The following is a 16,182-nucleotide window of genomic DNA, read 5'->3' as shown; positions in this document are numbered from 1 at the left end:
ATGTATACCAGCACACCGAGAGAGGACTAAACATGAATACCAGCACACCTAGAGAGGACTAAACATGTATACCAGCACACCTAGAGAGGACTAAACATGTATACGAGCACACTGAGAGAGGACTAAACATGTATACCAGCACACTGAGAGAGGACAAAACATGTATACCAGCACACCGAGAGAGGACTAAACATGTATACCAGCACACCTAGAGAGGACTAAACATGTATACCAGCACACCTAGAGAGGACTAAACATGTATACCAGCACACCTAGAGAGGACTAAACATGTATACCAGCACACCTAGAGAGGACTAAACATGTATACCAGCACACCTAGAGAGGACTAAACATGTATACCAGCACACCTAGAGAGGACTAAACATGTATACCAGCACACCTAGAGAGGACTAAACATGTATACCAGCACACCTAGAGAGGACTAAACATGTATACCAGCACACCTAGAGAGGACTAAACATGTATACCAGCACACCTAGAGAGGACTAAACATGTATACCAGCACACCTAGAGAGGACTAAACATGTATACCAGCACACCGAGAGAGGACTAAACATGCATACCAGCACACCTAGAGAGGACTAAACATGTATACCAGCACACCGAGAGAGGACTAAACATGTATACCAGCACACCGAGAAAGGACTAAACATGTATACCAGCACACCGAGAGAGGACTAAACATGTATACCAGCACACCGAGAGAGGACTAAACATGTATACCAGCACACCGAGAGAGGACTAAACATGTATACCAGCACACCGAGAAAGGACGAAACATGTATACCAGCACACCGAGAGAGGACTAAACATGTATACCAGCACACCGAGAGAGGACTAAACATGTATACCAGCACACCTAGAGAGTACTAAACATGTATACCAGCACACCGAGAGAGGACTAAACATGTATACCAGCACACCTAGAGAGGACTAAACATGTATACCAGCACACAGAGAGAGGACTAAACATGTATACCAGCACACCGAGAGAGGACTAAACATGTATACCAGCACACCGAGAGAGGACTAAACATGTATACCAGCACACCTAGAGAGGACTAATCATGTATACCAGCACACCGAGAGAGGACTAAACATGTATACCAGCACACCGAGAGAGGACTAAACATGTATACCAGCACACCGAGAGAGGACTAAACATGTATACCAGCACACCTAGAGAGGACTAAACATGTATACCAGCACACCGAGAGAGGACTAAACATGAATACCAGCACACCTAGAGAGGACTAAACATGTATACCAGCACACCTAGAGAGGACTAAACATGTATACCAGCACACCGAGAGAGGACTAAACATGTATACCAGCACACCTAGAGAGGACTAAACATGTATACCAGCACACCTAGAGAGGACTAAACATGTATACCAGCACACCGAGAGAGGACTAAACATGTATACCAGCACACCTAGAGAGGACTAAACATGTATACCAGCACACCGAGAGAGGACTAAACATGTATACCAGCACACCAAGAGAGGACGAAACATGTATACCAGCACACCGAGAGAGGACTAAACATGTATACCAGCACACCTAGAGAGGACTAAACATGTATACCAGCACACCGAGAGATGACTAAACATGTATACCAGCACACCGAGAAAGGACTAAACATGTATACCAGCACACCGAGAGAGGACTAAACATGTATACCAGCACACCGAGAAAGGACTAAACATGTATACCAGCACACCTAGAGAGGACTAAACATGTATACCAGCACACCGAGAAAGGACGAAACATGTATACCAGCACACCGAGAGAGGACTAAACATGTATACCAGCACACCGAGAGAGGACTAAACATGTATACCAGCACACCTAGAGAGTACTAAACATGTATACCAGCACACCGAGAGAGGACTAAACATGTATACCAGCACACAGAGAGAGGACTAAACATGTATACCAGCACACCTAGAGAGGACTACACATGTATACCAGCACACCGAGAGAGGACTAAACATGTATACCAGCACACCTAGAGAGTACTAAACATGTATACCAGCACACCTAGAGAGGACTAAACATGTATACCAGCACACAGAGAGAGGACTAAACATGTATACCAGCACACCTAGAGAGGACTACACATGTATACCAGCACACCGAGAGAGGACTAAACATGTATACCAGCACACCTAGAGAGGACTAAACATGTATACCAGCACACAGAGAGAGGACTAAACATGTATACCAGCACACCGAGAGAGGACTAAACATGTATACCAGCACACCGAGAGAGGACTAAACATGTATACCAGCACACCAAGAGAGGACTAAACATGTATACCAGCACACCGAGAGAGGACTAAACATGTATACCAGCACACCAAGAGAGGACTAAACATGTATACCAGCACACCGAGAGAGGACTAAACATGTATACCAGCACACCGAGAGAGGACTAAACATGTATACCAGCACACCAAGAGAGGACTAAACATGTATACCAGCACACCGAGAGAGGACTAAACATGTATACCAGCACACCGAGAGAGGACTAAACATGTATACCAGCACACCTAGAGAGGACTAAACATGTATACCAGCACACCTAGAGAGGACTAAACATGTATACCAGCACACCTAGAGAGGACTAAACATGTATACCAGCACACCAAGAGAGGACTAAACATGTATACCAGCACACCGAGAGAGGACTAAACATGTATACCAGCACACCTAGAGAGGACTAAACATGTATACCAGCACACCTAGAGAGGACTAAACATGTATACCAGCACACCGAGAGAGGACTAAACATGTATACCAGCACACCGAGAGAGGACTAAACATGTATACCAGCAAACCGAGAAAGGACTAAACATGTATACCAGCACGCGAGTCAGTGGGTAAGTTGGTGAGTGAATGAGTCTGTGGGTGAGTCTGTGGGTGGGTGAGTCTGTGGGTGAGTCTGTGGGTGAGGACTAAACATGTATACCAGCACGCGAGTCAGTGGGTAAGTCGGTGAGTGAATGAGTCTGTGGGTGAGTCTGTGGGTGGGTGAGTCTGTGGATGAGTCTGTGGGTGAGTCTGTGGGTGAGTCTGTGTGTCAGTCAGTGGGTGAATGAGTCTGTGGATGAGTCGGTGGGTGAATGAGTGAGTCAGTGAGTGAATGAATCTGTGGGTGAGTCGGTGGGTGAATGAGTCTGTGGGTAAGTCTATGGGTGAGTCGGTGGGTGAGTCGGTGGGTGAGTGAGTCTGTGGGTGAGTCTGTGGATGAGTCTGTGGGTGAGTCGGTGGGTGAGTCGGTGGGTGAGTGAATGAGTCAGTGGGTGAGTCTGTGGGTGAGTGTGGGTGAGTCGGTGGGTGAGTCGGTGGGTGAGTGAATGAGTCAGTGAGTGAGTGAGTCAGTGAATGAATGAGTCTGTGGGTGAGTCTGTGGGTGAGTCGGTGGGTGAGTCAGTGGGTGAGTGAATGAGTCTGTGGGTGAGTCTGTGGGTGAGTCTGTGGGTGAGTCGGTGGGTGAGTGAATGAGTCAGTGAGTGAGTGAGTCAGTGAATGAATGAGTCTGTGGGTGAGTCTGTGGGTGAGTCGGTGGTTGAGTCAGTGGGTGAATGAGTGAGCCTGTGAGTGAGTCGGTGAGTGAGACGGTGGTTTGGCGAGTGAGTGTGGGTGAGTCAGTGGACGAGTCCAACAGAAAAATCTTTTCATGTTTGATAATACCGTGTGGTCCACATTTAGTTTGTTTTTAAAGCAAAATCATCAAAAGTTATAAAATGAAACGATTGTTTACATTGTTATGGGTTGCTCGGCAATGGCAAGAAGCAGAGTTTTGAGTCCAAGTCGAAGACAAACATTAATTGGTGGAACTTATTAACTAAAGTAGAAAGCAAACAGCGATTGTCATATTTTTGTCGTCGTTCCCACGCTGTCGGTCGTTAATAGCAGGCAATTTGAGTTATCATCATGCTTTGTTTACATCTTTACTTTTTGATGCATCGATTGAATTTAGATTTGTAAGGATTGAGTAATCGAGTGCTCGACAGGTAACAATATCAAGTCTGGTCCATGTTCAATTCCTGGCCTCATGATAAGCCTTCGGATCGGTGATCCACTGCAGGCAGACCATTGCCTTGAGTCACGTGACACACTGAGCTGGAGCGAAGCGACGTGGGCAGACTTTTGTTTATGTATTTATATTTTCTATTTACAGATATTTATGGACAGTTTTCTGATTCAAGATTATATAAGTGAGTCAGTTCGTGGTGAAAAAGAGATTTACAGAAAACACACACACACACACACACACACACACACACACACACACACACACACACACACACACACACACACACACACACACACACACACACACACACACACACACACACACCATACCTCAATGAAGATTTTCAAGATCCACGTGAAAAGAGCCAGGATGATGCATCTGACGAGGAAAAGGTTTAAAACGTTGTTTTTACACAAAATCTGGAATGATGAGGTAAGCTCTGTAAAAGAGAAAAAAAGACCAAGAGGAGGTTAACAGAGGTTAACAGATAATCTTTGGGGTTCCTTCAATCATTGGGACAATACACCAAGTGCAGCAAAATGTTTCCTGAAAAATCTCTCTCCATTTGCTGGGTCCAAGTAAAGCACTCAGTCTGTTGTTGGTTTGGTGGTTTGGGATGTTAGGGTCCTGAGTTTGAGCCCCCTTGGCCGCTGAATTAGCACCAGGTGAGGTTGACTCAGCCTGTCATCCTTCCGAGGACAAAGCACTGATTGGTGCAATAAAACATCTATACTATCAATCGAAACAAACAATCCCAACTCATTCACCCAGGGAATTGTACCACTGTAACTGAGCGTCTCCATGGCAACACAGGCATGCAAAAAACTGCACAGGTGCACATTGCTCGCTCTCTTCATCACATTCCCCTTCACATCTCAGAAACTGATGGGAATTTTAAAATCAACTTTTTCTGTGTTGTCATCAAATTCATGTTTATCACCATAAATTGTTCAAACACACGTGGAATGTTTTAAACATACAGTAAATACCTCAACAATGGTAAAATGTGGTACAATAGCATAAAACACAAATCAAAGTTTATAAAGTGTCACAGGTGAAAAACAGGTAAATGAATACAATAAGCCACCATGCAATTCAATGCAGGAGGGACACCGATGGGTCCATCAAGCCTGGGCAATCATGCCAATATCGAAGTTCCCCCTTATCCTGATGAGTTCCAGCTACCGATCAAACTCAACAATAAATAATCCACTGATTCGACTATCACTACCCATGTGGGGAGAACATTCCATGCATTCACCATTCTCTGAGTAAGTCTGCTTTTGGCTTCGTGGTTAGGGTGACTGGCTTGGGATGTTAGGGTACTGAGTTTGAGCCCCATTGGCTGCTGAATTAACACCAGGTGTATTTGATTCAGCCTGTCATCCTTCTGAGGTTGGCGAAATGAGTACCAGTGTACTGGAAGAGGGGCACAGCATCAGCGGCACAGTCACGCTTCCAAGACATGACAGGTTCCCAGCAGCCAAGCTGCCATATGCAGGAACAGAGAACCATTCGCTGAGTGAAAGACCCCAACTCTCCTCTCATTTTCTCTGAAACTGTGATATCTGTTCCTGTCGGTATCCATTGTGATGAAAGGTTATTGTTTATCTCTGCCCTTCATAATCTTAAACATCTCCATCAAATCCCCTCATCATCACCTCCTATATCATGAGTCAACTCCGGCCCCCTCGGCCGCTCCTCAAAGCTGATTGTCGCTGGGCCTGGAATCAAACTCGTTGCTCTTTGCAGAAACTACAACAAAAAAACCTTGTTAGCTTTACCTGTGGCTATCTGGTACTGTGCTGTCTCGTTATCCTCACGTATCTATCACCACCCCAGATCCTTCTCCTGGTGACACGATCACAGATTGTCCCTTGTATCATGTCATCTCCATTTTTATTATTCATACTCAGCTCGAGCACCTTCCATTTCCGAATCTGCATCTGTCAATCTTCGACCAAATGGACGAACGTATCGACACTTTCCCGAATCTGATCACCACCCTCTCTGTTATCCACCTGACCTCCAAACTTTCTGTCATCCACACAAAGCCCTACTCTTCACCCAACTAGCAACAAGCCAAATCATTAACCTCAATGAAGAATAATAATGGGCGTAAGCCTGGAACTTCCACCACACTTTTCTCCGAACATATTGCGTTCATACTTCCGAAATCTTCACATTATGTGTTCCATGTATTTACGCAGGTGATAGTGGATTTTAAAAAATCGAATAGAGATGGAATTTTCAAAGAGAGAATCGATGACGTCACAATCAGCGGCGTTTGGCGGCAAACCGACGGCTGGGTCCCAGACGACGTGCTTCACTTAACTACATCCAGGAGTTCAGTACGTTTGTTCCACTCAGCATTTATGACTTTTAGCCTGCCATGTTGTTCATCTGTTGATGGAGGTAATAGAGAAATGATGAATACGTCAAATCGTTCGTGTTACTCATCTGGCACTACGTGTCAAGGCCAACAATCTAAAGCGACCGGTCTCAACCGCGACCTTGGGCACCCAGACACGCCACCAATATGAACTGAGCTGGTGAATGCGGAGCAAAACATCCAAAGAAACTACCGTAACCGAGTATTGTGATCCATCCTGTCCCCCACACCCGTCGAAGACGGGTATCTGCTCGTGAATAATGGTCCGATAACTGACCCCTGAGGAAGCGCACTACTTACATGCTCCCAGCTAGACATCCTACTCTTTGCTTGCGATCACGAAACCAGTTTCCAATCCAGTTAGCTACCCCTACCAGCCAATCAGCACGCACTCACCTCAGCCAACAACCTTCTACGCACTCACCTCAGCCAACAACCTTCTCAGTGGTACCTCATCAAAAGTTTGTTGAAAGTCAAGATAAACTACATCCACTGCATTTCGCTCATCCACCCAGTCAGAAACTGCTTCATCTCCAATAAATTTATTAAATATGACGTCCCTCTCGTAAATCCATGATGATGACCTTTAATTAGTTTATATTTAATAAAATGGTCCCTCATCTGATCCCTCATTCACGTCTCCAACATCTTCTCACAAGTGAAGTTAAACCAACAGGTGCATCATTCCCAAATTCCTCTCCGCATCCTTTATTAAATAATAAAATACATTTACTACTCTCCAATCATCCGATTCCTGTCCCGATTCCAATGAGCTGTGAAACATATCCGTTAACATCACTGTGTTAACATCATATCATGATAACTGCCTCGTTCACATCATGCTTATGTGCTCTGTTAACATCACGCTTATCTTCTCTGTTAACATCAAGCTTCTCTGCTCTGTTAACATCATGCTTATCTTCTCTGTTAACCTCAAACTTCTCTGCTCTGTTAACATCATGCTTATCTTCTCTGTTAACCTCAAACTTCTCTGCTCTGTTAACATCACGGTTAACTACTCTGTTAACATCACGCTTATCTTCTCTGTTAACATCACGCGTATCTGCTCTTTTAACATCACGCGTATCTTCTCTGTTAACATCACCCATATCTGCTCTGTTAACGTCACGCTTATCTGCTCTGTTAACATCACGGTTAACTGCTCTGTTAACATCACGCTTAACTGCTCTGTTAACATCACGCGTATCTTCTCTGTTAACATCACCCATATCTGCTCTGTTAACGTCACGCTTATCTGCTCTGTTAACATCACGCATATCTTCTCTGTTAACATCACCCGTATCTGCTCTGTTAACGTCACGCTTATCTGCTCTGTTAACATCACGCATATCTTCTCTGTTAACATCACGCATATCTTCTCTGTTAACATCACCCGTATCTGCTCTGTTAACATCATGATTCTCTGCTCCGTTAACATCACGATTCTCTGCTCTGTTATCTTTCTCAATCTTCTTTGCTCTTTCTTCAAACCTCCTTGGATTTCCTCATAAATAAAGGAAACTTCTAAATCATTACTTGTTGGGAGTTTCATGTGATCTTTCACACGAGACTTGTACAACGGTGAATGTTGCGTCGATGTTGTCATCACCACAAAATATCTAGTTTTTGATAACAGAACAACACAAATCGATCGTACGAATAAATGTCACTCACGTTCTTTTGAAAACGAAGTTACATCTTTCAGGAACTGCAAGAAAACAAAAATGAAAAATGTTAAACAGTGTCAGGTTTTCACTCACAGATCGTCAAGTTAATCACAAGTTAATCAAAATAATAAATAATTTAAATAACTTTAGTTCCTTCACACACGAGCAGGTGAACGATGATCACACGTGACTCAAAGCAGAGGTAACTCGAGGCTCAGTGCAGGTGAATGTCGCACTCAAAGCACATGATCGATGTTCACTTTGATTTGTCCAATCAGAGCTGAGCAAAGCGATGAATCGGCAGCTTTTTGGATCAAGGATTTCAAATCAAATATTTCCCCAAACACATGATGAGACATCCTGGGTACTTGGATTGGGCTGTGCATCCGCAGGCCGGGATCCCAAAAATATTACAATGGGATTGTGAAGGGTCCGAAGGGACTCAGACGGGATCACGCTGGAGATAAACTCTCCGGAATAGCCTTGAGCGTGAAGGTGAGCTCGGTACACACAGGTGAATCGTGCGTGGGTTAACGTTCTGAAATCATTTACACACCAAGGATTTGGTCCTCTTATTTTTACCAAAAAACATATTCCCAGTCGGTGTGTTCGTAAGCCAAGTAACCACAGAAATAAGTTAAAATACAAATTTAATTGTTAATTAAACAGAGTTGGGACACACTCAAACAAAATGATACCGGGCAAAGAACTCCCTCCGTGATGCTTCACCCATGATGAAAACGGTTGATGTCGACTTCATCTTAGTCTTAAAGACAAAAGAAGAAGAGCACTTTTCTACATCGTGACGTCACCAGATCTGCCTCCACCCACATTATTACATCATCATACACACTGGTCCCAAGTTTGATTGAAATCCCTGAACCGAGATTCAAAATATAAATTAATTCTGACTGCCAGACCATGCGTCCGATCAGGTTGAAATTTAGAAAATAGATGGAGAACCTTTTGTTCCTCATGGATTGGCAATCACACCTGTGAATTTTCACCTCAATCTGTTCAACTGTTGAGAGGATTTTTGAAGGTTTTATGATGAAAAAAATTATGGCTGCAGCGCCACATGACCAATGACGTCATCAATTCCCCCCCCCCCCCCAATTTTTTTTAACCCAAGATGACCCCCAAAATTTTTCATACTGATTGGATAAAGAGTTCAACGTATGCAATGACGACGTCAGAAGGAAGTCACCCGTGACATTAAAAATAAATAAATCACTCGTTTCCCAGAGAGAACACTTCACACGTGCGAAGTTAAAAAAATTTTTACCATGAAGCGGTTTCAGAGATGCAGAGGTTCAAATTTTTTTTCCATTTTTCCAACATAAATGCCACACCACATGACCTATGATGTCATAATTTTCATGAAAACATTTGCATGAGTAATCACACCTCTGGTTAAAATTCGAGGAGAACGATATTATGAAAAGAGAAAAAGGGAGATGGGAGGAGCAGCGATGTGGGCTTGCCCTCAGTACCGAGGAGCTGAAAGCTATATCCCCTCCAAAGAGAATGCCGATTCCGTCCCCTCATGTGCGATGGTGAAGAGAGTCGCTCTGGGCTTCACCACGTAAAACTACACAGCCTGATGTAGTACTGCTTTCCCCTCTGGGCTGGTGCTCCTGCCTCTCACATTTCTCGGTTTCACGTGGTGGAAACCAAGGCATTCAAGATCATTGGTATCTCCCACAATGAGTCTTTGGATCTCTCACGCTCTCTCCACAGGCAGGTCGGTGGTCTTTCTGTCTGCCGTCTCCTCTCCGGCCACGTCCCTCCCCCCCCCCCACCCTCAAGGACCACCTGGTGAAACTTCTGGTGAAACGACCAAAATGAACAATCACTGCTCACCTTCGTTCTTTCATTCTTCCTTTTTCCCACCTTTGGAACACTCTCACAAACTCTCTTCAATCTCACTCTTCCCTCCAGGTCTTCAAAAACAGTTGTTCATCACCATCTCTTGTCTTCCCCCAGCCACAACCTTGATCTTTTCAACCCCCATGAATGCACGCCGGACCCACCTCCTTCAAATTCCCTCCTTTCCTTCCTGAAAGTCCCTGTGGTGTCCATCTTGTTTACCCCATGTACCCCGCCCCATCCCGCTCCCTGACACAGATCTAATGTCTCTGTTCCCTACTGTTTGTCCCTCCCTCTCCCACCCCTCTTGTCTCCTGCTCCCTTTATTATACGTTCCGTGTGTTCACTCTTGCACGAGCCTCGACAATGTACACAAAAACAAATATATAAATCCCCCCTTAATAAAACCCCCCAAAAAACTGTAAATCAAAACCTTGAGTAGTTCTACATCCTGTGGGATTAATGTGTGTGTAGTTTTTGAGTGCGATGTGTGATCAAACCTTCAGAAAAATGGGAAGAGTTTCAGAAATTCGACTCCACAAAGAGATGAAAACCCCTTGAGGCTTCTGTGGGACAGGTTTCTGTCCGACGGACATGAGACAAACGAGAATTGAGAATTAATCAAAGTTGTTTCACCCAAATGGACACAAATGATCATTTCATCCCTCAACAGTTAGGGAAGTGCTCTACAGGGGGGACGGTGGTGTCGTGGCTGTGTGTGTGGTTTTGTGAGTGGTGTGTGGTTTTGTACGTTGTTGTCCTGTTATGAAGTGTGTACGTGTTTGTGTGGGTGTGAGTGCCTGTCCAGGTGTACATTTATATCCTTTGGGATTAAGGTGTGCGTTTCTGGAGTGGTTTGTGAGTGGTTTTGTGAGTGGTGTGTGGTTGTATACGTTGTTGTCCTATTATGAAGTGTGTACGTGTTTGTATGGGTGTGAGTGCCTGTCCAGGTGTACATTTATACCCTCTGGGATGAAGGTGTGCGTTTCTGGAGTGGTTTGTGTGATCTTACCTTGAGAAAGGAGGTTTGAACAATTGTGGAAAATTCATTCCACAAAGAGCTGAAAACACCTCGAGGATTCTGAGGGACGGGTTCCTGTGTGATGGAAACAATAAAACAAGAAATGAGAATTAATCAAAGATAGTCCACTGAAACGGTGATGAGTGGTGACGGTGAGGGTGAGGGTGAGGGTGAGGGTGAGGTGTACTCAGGAAGGTGATCAGTGATGAGGGTGAGAGTGAGGTGCACTCAGGGCAGTGACGATTGATGAGGATGAGGTGCACTCAGGGCGGTGACGAGTGGTGAGGGTGAGGGTGAGGTGCACTCAGGGCGGTGATGAGTGATGAGTGATGAGTGATGAGGGTGAGGGTGAGAGTGAGGGTGAGGGTGAGGTGCACTCAGGGGAGCATTTTGTTGATGTTCGTTTCGTGTGAGATGAGTGGTGTTCTGGGTATAAATGGACGAGTGGTAATTTGTTGGAAACAACCACACGTGTGGACTGGAAGGATGTATTAATCACAACAGGATGTATAAACCACACCAGGATGTATTCACCATACCAGGGTGTATTAACCACACCAGGATGTATTAACCACACCAGGATGTATTAACCATACCAGGATGTATTAACCACACCAGGATGTATTAACCACACCAGGATGTATTAACCACACCAGGATGTATTAACCATACCAGGATGTATTAACCACTCCAGGATGTATTAACCATACCAGGATGTATTAACCACTCCAGGATGTATTAACCACTCCAGGATGTATTAATCACACCAGGATGTATTAACCACACCAGGATGTATTAACCACTCCAGGATGTATTAACCACTCCAGGATGTATTAACCACACCAGGATGTATTAACCACTCCAGGATGTATTAACCACTCCAGGATGTATTAATCACACCAGGATGTATTAACCACACCAGGATGTATTAACCACTCCAGGATGTATTAACCACTCCAGGATGTATTAACCACACCAGGATGTATTAACCATACCAGGATGTATTAACCACACCAGGATGTATTAACCACACCAGGATGTATTAACCACACCAGGATGTATTAACCATACCAGGATGTATTAACCACTCCAGGATGTATTAACCATACCAGGATGTATTAACCACTCCAGGATGTATTAACCACTCCAGGATGTATTAATCACACCAGGATGTATTAACCACACCAGGATGTATTAACCACACCAGGATGTATTAACCATACCAGGATGTATTAACCACACCAGGATGTATTAACCACACCAGGATGTATTAACCACACCAGGATGTATTAACCATACCAGGATGTATTAACCACTCCAGGATGTATTAACCATACCAGGATGTATTAACCACTCCAGGATGTATTAACCACTCCAGGATGTATTAATCACACCAGGATGTATTAACCACACCAGGATGTATTAACCACTCCAGGATGTATTAACCACTCCAGGATGTATTAACCACACCAGGATGTATTCACCATACCAGGGTGTATTAACCACACCAGGATGTATTAACCACACCAGGATGTATTAACCACTCCAGGATGTATTCACCACACCAGGATGTATTCACCACACCAGGATGTATTAACCACACCAGGATGTATTAACCACACCAGGATGTATTATCCACACCAGGATGTATTAACCACTCCAGGATGTATTAACCACTCCAGGATGTATTAACCACTCCAGGATGTATTAACCACACCAGGATGTATTAACCACTCCAGGATGTATTAACCACTCCAGGATGTATTAACCACTCCAGGATGTATTAACCACACCAGGATGTATTAACCACACCAGGATGTATGAACCACACCAGGATGTATTAACCACACCAGGATGTATTAACCACTCCAGGATGTATTAACCACTCCAGGATGTATTAACCACACCAGGATGTATTAACCACTCCAGGATGTATTAACCACTCCAGGATGTATTAACCACACCAGGATGTATTAACCACTCCAGGATGTATTAACCACTCCAGGATGTATTAACCACTCCAGGATGTATTAACCACTCCAGGATGTATTAACCACACCAGGATAGGGAAACTGATCATCCCCTGTGATGACATGGACGGGTTTGTACCGACAGGGGAGAGAGAGGAAATGTTTGGTGACAGACAATCCCACATGAAGGATTCGAACCTGGGATCCCAAGATCCCGAACACAGGTGGGAACGTCAAACATCCCGACCCAGAACACACTTCTCACTCTCAGGAAGGTGTTTGTGTTCCAATGATCATCGCCATACCGGAATAAAACGAAGAGGAGCCGGAAGGATGTTCAAACATTTCATGAAAATCTTCACAGAAACCTCCCAGAGATCCTGCAGGACGGACAAAGGAACAGGAAGAACCATCACCGGTCAATGTGATTAAAACTACAAAACTACATTAAATTAATGTACAACACCGAACCGAGCAACAAGGATCGCGGGAAAAACATCAACAAAACCGCCGGTTACTCCTCACCCCTTGGAAGAAGATGTCATGGCGGGAAATGGCGTCAAAAAGGGGGAAAATACTGAAGAAAAGGAACGCGAGATGAACTAGTCCGCACTCCATGACTGTCACCAACAGATGGAGGATCAACGATCTGGGGACAATGGGGACAATGGGGACAATGGGGACAATGGGGACAATGGGGAATGAAAACTGAACGGTTTAATGATGAAAATAAACATAAATTTTTTTTACATTTAAAGTAATTAATATGAATCTGAGTGAAGATTGTAAATTATAAACAACCAGTTAAATATTAATTTGTTTCATATCCTTCAATTGAACGAATAAATCAATGTTTTCGTTCCCGCAATCCCGATCATTCCAGTGTTGATTCCCCCTAGTGACGATTCGTTCATTCCCCCTCGTAACGGATCGTTCATTCCCCCGAGTAACGGATCGTTCATTCTTTCTCATAACGGATCGTTCATTCCCCCGAGTAACGGATCGTTCATTCCCCCGAGTAACGGATCGTTCATTCCCCCTAGTAACGGATCGTTCATTCCCCCTAGTAACGGATCGTTCATTCCCCCTAGTAACGGATCGTTCATTCCCCCTAGTAACGGATCGTTCATTCCCTGATTACTGATTTATTTGTATCATTCGCTCCTCGGTGTAAATCAGTGAAATAAAAACCCTGAAGGATCATGAATGACCATTGACACAAACTGAGCACGATGTGTCCACTTGAACCGCTCTCAGGTTCCGCGCTTGAGGGAACTCTCACTCTTCCATGAGCCTCGACCATGTGGACAAAACCACAAAAACTCGCCGCCATGTTGGGGATCACTGGGACCCAGGCTGTGTTCCGTTACCAAGCGGCTTGTTATCGCTTTCCTGGTCATCAGTCAGTCAGTGGTCACGTCACGTGACACAAACTGGCCACGACACATCGGGATCATGTCCCCCAACCTTGAGTTGTTCTCCCCATGGCCGGGTCTCCCCCGGAAAGGGGGTCACACACCTCCTCCCCTAATCCCTCATCATCACTGAAACATCTTTTCCTCACAAACGACATGATCGATGCGGACCGGATTTGGGACGATACATCAGAACAATCAGGTCCCATGGGGTTCCCATCCGGACCCTCCCCTACGAAGACCTGAAAAGGGGGTTTTCCCCTCAAATTGAGGTAATTTATTTTAAAATCTCCTCAGAAACCGACGGAGAGATGTTCACCAAACTCTTCATGAAACATAAGGACCGTGATGTTATAAACTTGAGGTGTTCTCCCGATGACAGGACACCTTCAGGAAGGGGGGAGGGGGCATGGCCCCTTCCCCCCTAATCACCCATTTTCATCTCTGGAGTCGCTGCGATCACAATGAGCTCGTTTGGTGAAGTTTTATTGCAAGAGAATCGAGTGAAACTGAAAACCTCCACCCGGACAGAATGTCCCCACTCGAGAGTAGAGGATAAATGGGGTTTTCTGAGGCAACCATTCAAATGAATGGGGGGAAAGTGAAAAACTTTCTGACTCAAGTCCCAAAAGCCAAAAATAGGAGACTGGTTTCCTCCCCCTCCCAGACAAGCAAATGTAAAATTGAAACTTTCTGATGAAAGCTCTTCTTTTCTTTCATATTTTCATTCCACTCAAAGAGCGAACCAATGAATATTTGTCCGTGTTCTACTTTAGGGAATAAATTAATTTTCCTATCACATTCATCACCACCGAATATATTCACAAAGATTACTTTGGAACTTGGTTCTTGGTTTAAGTATCTTTGTTGAGCAGAAATGAAATGATAAACTTATCTTAATGTTCTTGTCTGACCACCTCCTGAGTCACATATCATTTTTAGATTGTAGTAAATTGTTTTTCCATTGTTCAATTGATAACTATCAAAGTTTTCAGTCCATTCAAGGATATTAATTTTTAGATCCTCGTGGAGGATCTCTAAATCTTACTCACGTTGTTGTTCTTGTGGACTTTTTTTGTTTCACAGCCTACAGTTAGAATCGAAATTTCCTGAAACTTGGCGTATATATGTAAAAATTCCCTCCACAGACGGTAACCATCTCCGATTTTGAAAATTCCTCCTAGAAAAAAAAAGTTATGACGTCAAAAATATCTCCACGAATGGAAATCGCTGAAAAAATTATCTCCGAAACTAGGCAAGCTTTTTGAATTCTGTTTGCGGGAATCGAACAGGGCATTTGCAGAGATGAATTACCGCACATATGATACATCACTATGATGTCATATCAATATTTATGACGTCATTCCTATTTTTTGACATTTTTTGTTTCACAACCCAGAGTTTTCATCGGATCTTCGTGAAACTTGCCATGTATATGCAGAAAGCACACGCGCAGCCAGTAACCATCTCCGATTTTGGAAATTTTTCCGATAAAAAAAGTTAATGTCATAATATCGCCGCTAATGGAAATCGCCGATACCATTATCTCCGAAACTAGGCAAGCTGTTTGAATTTTGTTTGTGGGAATCAAGCCGGGCATTAGCACAGATAGTTTATCGCAAACCTGATACATCACAATGACGTCATATTCGTTTTTATGACGTCATCATTAAGAGGACGAGGATCTCAGCTCAAAGGAGCTTGTTTTTTTTGGTTTGCACGTACAGCCACGCACGCACGGCCACACACGTACGAGCACGCGAGAGCGAAGGAACAGCCTGT

At 44.1% G+C, this 16,182-nt stretch overlaps 1 protein-coding gene across 1 annotated transcript in view; it reads right to left on the bottom strand.

Moving 5' to 3' along the window:
• LOC147025484 (uncharacterized) overlaps positions 1-13,825 on the bottom strand; it is a 33,369-nt gene extending 19,544 nt beyond the window's left edge. Inside the window, exons 1-6 of the mRNA XM_085887085.1 lie at positions 13,511-13,825; positions 13,291-13,365; positions 11,007-11,090; positions 10,495-10,575; positions 8,133-8,166; positions 4,396-4,505 (exon numbers count right to left, since the gene is read on the bottom strand). Coding sequence (XP_085743211.1) covers positions 4,396-4,505; positions 8,133-8,166; positions 10,495-10,575; positions 11,007-11,090; positions 13,291-13,365; positions 13,511-13,603 — 477 coding nt within the window. The 5' untranslated portion in view covers positions 13,604-13,825. The remainder of the gene's footprint in view (positions 1-4,395; positions 4,506-8,132; positions 8,167-10,494; positions 10,576-11,006; positions 11,091-13,290; positions 13,366-13,510) is intronic.
• Between the last annotated feature and the right edge of the window lie 2,357 nt (positions 13,826-16,182).

Source organism: Eptatretus burgeri, chromosome 6 (assembly GCF_056783735.1).
Source record: "Eptatretus burgeri isolate ZD-2024b chromosome 6, Ebu_testis_v1, whole genome shotgun sequence".
In the NCBI taxonomy this organism is placed as follows: domain Eukaryota; kingdom Metazoa; phylum Chordata; class Myxini; order Myxiniformes; family Myxinidae; genus Eptatretus; species Eptatretus burgeri.
This window is presented reverse-complemented; position numbering and strand designations above follow the sequence as displayed.